The sequence below is a fragment of the Teleopsis dalmanni genome, chromosome 2, assembly GCF_002237135.1.
Source record: "Teleopsis dalmanni isolate 2A chromosome 2, ASM223713v2, whole genome shotgun sequence".
Classification (NCBI taxonomy): Eukaryota; Metazoa; Arthropoda; class Insecta; order Diptera; family Diopsidae; genus Teleopsis; species Teleopsis dalmanni.
In genome coordinates this window covers 154,549,132-154,555,213 of record NC_051847.1, presented here as the reverse complement: position 1 = coordinate 154,555,213, position 6,082 = coordinate 154,549,132, and the positions used below count along the sequence as shown (strand labels likewise).

The 6,082-nt window shown below is 30.3% G+C and overlaps 1 protein-coding gene across 1 annotated transcript; it reads left to right on the top strand.

Annotated features, from left to right (window-relative positions):
• Window positions 1-3,033: 3,033 nt before the first annotated feature.
• Window positions 3,034-5,808, top strand: LOC119675978. The gene is made up of 2 exons (XM_038087200.1): window positions 3,034-3,430; window positions 5,660-5,808. Exons 1-2 carry the CDS (start codon window positions 3,034-3,036, stop codon window positions 5,806-5,808), a joined length of 546 nt encoding a protein of 181 aa, XP_037943128.1.
• Window positions 5,809-6,082: the final 274 nt, after the last annotated feature.

Here is a 6,082-nt window from a genome sequence, read left to right as displayed (position 1 = left end):
ACCTGAAGAAAATACACATGCGAAACCGAATTGCTTTTGCCCAGAAACACCTCAAGCGCAAAAACTGAAAAAACGTGTTGTGGTCTGATATAAATTTATATATCATTTATTTATTTATTTATTTATTTATTTATATTTATTTAAATGATATAAACGATAAATTTATTTGGGTCTGATGGTAAACGTTACGTAAGACGTCAGAAGAACACTGAATATGATCCGCGGCATACTATAAAAACCATAAAACATGGTGGTGGCAATATCAAAGTTTGGGGCTGCTTTTCTCACTCAGGTGTCGGTCCAATATTTTGGTTAAAAAAAAATATGTGCGCTACAGATTATGTAAAGATACTTAATAATGTGATGTTACCCTTTGCCGAGGAAGAAATGCCATTAAAGTGGCAGTTCATGCAAGATAACGATCCAAAACATAGCTCGCGCCTTGCAAAAAATTGGTTCAGGGAGAACAGTGTTCCGGTTTTGGAGTGGCCATCGCAGAGTCCAGACCTAAACCCAATTGAACACCTATGGGGGATTCTAAAACGGAAATTGGCTGGCTGTAATGCGAGAAATATGCAAAATTTATGGAATAAAGTGCTGGAGGCATGGTATTCTATTGACCAGTCGGTTTGCGCTAAGTTGGTGGACTCAATGGGTCGCCGATGTTCCGAAGTTGTAAAAAATGGTGGCTCGACAACGAAATATTAGTCTCAGGAATATTTTCATGCTATAAAATATACATCTGAAAGACTAAATTCAATTTTAAAAGTATTCTAGTGCTAAGTTCTTATTTTTTTTTCCAAGGGCAATGAAGAAAATCCCATTTTTTTCTTATTATTCTATCAAACCTGTGCATATTTTTTTTTTGAATTGATAAATTTGAAAGTAAAGTTTCGAAAAAACCATACATTTGAAATTTAAATTGAATAATTAAAAAAATTAGTAATAAAAACACAACATTTTTCTTCGTTCTTATTATTTCTTCCACCACTGTATATATGATTACGGTAAAACTAACCAAAATTCAATATGTTAATGAAAAATTTGTAAAAAAAAAAAAACAATAAAAAATTTTTTTTTTATATTCTTCCGTTCTATATATATATATAAAAGTAGTCAACAATCAGCTTTTCAACTCAGGTGAATTGATCGCCATTTTAAGGGTCTTTTACCCCACAGTGCGTCGGTTGGCGTGGCAAAGGCAAAAATAAGTCTTGTGTTATACCCACGATTCGCCAGTAAATATAAAATAAAGGCGGAAGCATTAATTTTACTATTATTGGTATCTTGTCAACCAGATAAAACCTTCCGCTACAATATAGATAAGTGGAAAAATATCACTTTAGTGGACCCGAATTTCAATAAATCGGATAGAATATTGTAACGACACACTTTTTGTCGCTGATGATGCTGAGGTATACTCAGCCGTCGTCCAGGTGTCGTTGCAATATAATTTTTCTCCAAAAATCAAAGATAAAATATTTAGTTACTGAATTTATTTTAGAATTATAATTCAAAAAATAAAAAATAAAAAAAAGGGGACCAAAATTTGGAATTTAAACTTGGAATTTTATTTCGGGTTACATACATCAACCTATTGGTCAAGACGTATAAACTACCTTGACGTTTTTTTTACAAAGCTACTAGTCAAGACGTATGAACTACCTTGACTTTTATGCAAATCTACGAATTCCTTGTTATCGCAAAGACGTATGACTGCCTTTGAGAGTTTTCCAACAAGTCATTTTTCTTCTAACACGTACGCTAATTTATACTAAATCGACCGAAGCTTTTCCTGTAGCGCACACATTGCTTCAGCTGTTATTTGTTTTGATTGCCGTTTGTTTTAGAATTCGCCCTGCTTCTTTACTCAATACAAAACATGTGTTAGTTGATCTCTTGCTTTCTTTTCTCACCTTCTCCTTAACTTCTGCTGCCGGTTTTAATTCCCTGTGAGAATTATGTTTTGACATTCGCGTATATCATCTTCATAATTTTTACAAACACGTTGTAATTTTTTTCCATGTTTTTTAAAAATAATTCCAGTGATTTTAATAATATTTAATTTATAAATTAATTTTATAACAATATTCGTGTCAACTAATTTACGTGGGGCTATTTTCTATAATAATAATTGTTGGTGCCGGCTTCAATTTGTATGCAGCTATTCTTATTTTTACAACAACAGCGAGATGAAACAAATAAAAATAAAAACGTGAGTTTATGTTCAAGTGAAATTCATTTATTCAATTCATAAAATAATTTTATTTCAGGAATTTCACTGGAATTCCTAATATGTGAGTGAAATTTTGTTAAGCTTTATAAAATTCTTATATTACTTCAATATATATTTTAAAAAAGAAAAGTGTTACAAAATTTTGTCTTCACAATATATACAGTCATAGGAAGTGATCTATATGGTGAAATTCTTGAAGACGGGCTGCTTAGAAAAGAAAAAGTATTGGCGCAATCAACAAAGTTCGGTTGGATATTGTCAGGTATTTTACATGCAAAAAGAAGCGATAAAGGATTCATCTCTTTCAACGTTGTCAACATAGAGAAGTTTTGGGAAATAGAAGAAATTCCAGAAGATGAAGATACATTGGAAGGCGGATATTGTATGAAAAACTATGCTGCGACAACTACCAAAAATGAAGATGAACGATTTGTAGTTGAGTTGCCTTTCAAAGAAGAACACCAACTTGGCGACTCATACAAAATGGCGACGGCACGATTCATAAACTTGAAAAAAGATTACAGGTAAACCCATCATTAAAGAGAGAATTTGTCGAATTCATAAAAGAGTATGTAGCTGATGGGCATGTGAAAAAAGTGAGTTTAAAAAGACAAAGAAAATATTATCTACTTCATACAGTCGTAGTAAAAGCGAATAGTATCACTACCAAGGTGAGAGTAGTTTTTGATACTTCAACAAAGACCACGACTAAAAATAGTTTAAATGAAAAGGATATTTTTGATATACTATTGAAGTTTCGACTAAAAAAGTTTGCCATGGTTGCTGACATAGAAAAAATGTATAGACAAATATGGGTGAGTACAAATAATCAGAAATACCAACATATTTTGTGGAGAAGCGAGATTAATCAGCCAATTGAAGAATACAAGTTAACAACTGTAACTTACGGTATTGCCCCTGCTTCATTTTTAGCTATAAGAACTTTATTTGAAATAGCAAATGAATGTCAGGATAATCAGATATCGAAAATAATTAAAGATGATTTTTATATGGACGATCTTCTAACTGGTAGTGATACAAAAGAGGAATGCAAAAGCGTTCAGCGAAGAATATCGGCACATTTGGAGAAGTATGGATTTCATTTGAGAAAATGGTGCTCTAACAGCATGGATATAATAGAAACGGTGGAAAAATCAAATCAAAATGAAGTCATTGATATCGATAAAGAAGAAAGTATTAAAATACTTGGCTTGCAATGTGTTAAGTCAATTGGGTACTCTTATACTTATTTTAATTTCAATTATTTAACATTTATTTACAACCAAAAAAAAAGCTTTTAATAGCCGCAGCTTTCCATTTGTTTTGTTTTTGCTATTATTAATAATATGTTTTAAGAATAAATCAGTGGTTCGTGAACCTCTCAACTAAAAGGTGCATTTGGATTTTACTATCTTTATATAAAATCAAATAACTGAAAAAACATAGGTCACTACTATAACTACCCTATACCTCTACCCTATTCATGGAAAAAACAAATCGATACATATTTTACCCAAATCACATATACATATAATAATAATACCACTATACTTTTGTTATAAATGCATCCAAAAACCGAGCATCAACAAGAAAAATCCACAAACCCGACAATCTATATCCCAAGTTAATACTTACAATAAAAACTAAGATACATCAATAAAGAGTAAGGAGAAAAACATAATGTGTAATAAATTATATAAAAATACCCACTAAGGGTTAGTTATAAAAATACATAAAAATTGAAAATAGAAAATAAAATTAAATAAATACAAATATAAAATAAAGAATAATAATAACAAATAAGTGAAATAAAACCCAAATGCAATAAAAATAATAATAAAAATAAGGAGTAAAAAATCAATGATGAGTGCATTACTGCACCGTCAATAAAATGCCGTATGCGTATATCGCTGGTACAAAAAGAATGGGTAGGGACATGTAAACTATATATGTATATATTTAAAAAAAAATCTTCTACAACGAAGTTTTAAATAATCAAAATTAGAAAAAACAACTTATAAAATAAAAATAATCAAATTAAATTTTATGGTAATTATAAATGTTTACTTGAAAATTAATTTCATTAATTATGAATATGTAATTATAAATATAGAATAAATTTCTAAAATTAATTGTAAAAAAAATTTGTGTTCGTAAAAAAAGAAAGTTTTATTCATAGTTTTATTTATACTTAGTCTCTATGGTAAACTGAATCGTAAAGCGATTGCGGGTAATAAGTGTTGTTTATCTCACTGTAAGAGATCCAAAAGAAATTTTCCCGAATTAAAACTATTTAAATTTCCAAACTATAATTCCACTATTTTTAAGGAGTGAGCAGACAAATGTAAATTAAGTGAAGAATTTGTTGAAAACAACATCTCATTGTAGTTATGTAGTAATCATTTTTCTGTCGAAGTTATTGGACAAAAAAATCTTCCGTCGTTGTGTTTACATAATTATGATAAAACCGATGATGAACGAAAAACTAAAGATGATATCGACATAGCAATTCTAGTATCCCTAATTCGAAAACGGATGAGATCAGAATCACCTTCCTCTTTGTGTGGCAGTTATTTTCAAAATATTAAGAACGTTAAATTTTATCAAAACAAGAATCTTTTATTAGGGAAGAAACTAATTAGAAACTCTAAATTAAATCGTCGTTTAAAAGGAGAAAATAAGGATTGGAAGAAATCAGTAATTCAGTTTAAAAGGCAATTAAAATCAAATTTGTAAGTAAATGAATTGATTGATAAAATGGATATTACTCGCATTGATAATGAAAAAGTGCTCTTTAAAATGCTGATGCTAATGCTAATCGAGGAGCTACAACTGTCTGGAATTTGAATGAACGGCATATTGCTCAAAGTCCTTCTTCACTGCTGAGATGAAATGAAATAAAAATTTACAGCCTGGACATAATATTTGTATTTATACAGCGCTTGAAAAAACATTTCTCAAAATGAACTGCATTTTAATAATCCATTTTGAGAAAAATGGATTAAAATACATTTTAATATTTGATGAAATTGTTACAAAAAAAATTTGACTTACAATGCCTCTGCAAACGTAATTTGTGGGCTGGTTGATTTAGGAAATAAACGGACAGATGAGATAGGTAAGCATATTTGTGTTTTTATGTTGAGGGGACTCATAAATTGGAAATTTATTAAGGGGACTCATCAAATTGGAAATTCGTTCTGAATTAAGTTGTTATGCATAATTCAATCAAAGGACCATCACTACGACAGTTATTACAGAATAATTTAGACTGTGCAGCGCAATTGGAATTGAAAGTACGTGCAATAATATGTGATCAAAGTCCACTCCACAACATTACTTGGCTAATTTCAAATAGTTTTGCAGATACGTTTATACATATATTTCTTGAATTCATAAATAAAGTAACTCATTTTTAATTAGACCAGGAACCAGCACCATCCACTTCATGTTGTGCATCGTCGTCGTTATTGCCAGCGGCATTACCATGGTGCTCCAGTTCTGACATCTCTAAAGGTAATACGCAGGAAACTGCGTATTTAATACTGCTAATAAAAATAGTACCGATATAGTTAAAGCTCTGGACTGACCATTTTTTTTGTATATCTTTATTGCTGTTATTAGTTTTTATATATCATATCTTCATATTCATAGTTAATTTTTTTATATCTTTATTGCTGTTATTAGTTTTTGGGTCGTGGTCATTTAGTGTTGAAACTTCTGCTGGTTGTTGTCGTTGAGAAGTCTGCTGTTGTCTTCTTAGAGCGTGCATCCAGTCTTTATTTAATGCATTATTTTTTTCATTTAGAAAGCATTGTGGAAAACCTAAGACTTCGAATCCGTTAA

Coding starts and splice junctions, on each gene's coding strand:
- LOC119675978 (XM_038087200.1), top strand. CDS start 3,034: ATGTATAGACAAATATGGGTGAGTACAAATAATCAGAAATACCAACAT. Junction 3,431..5,659: donor TGATATCGATAAAGAAGAAA/GTATTAAAATAC, acceptor ATTTTTAATTAG/ACCAGGAACCAGCACCATCC.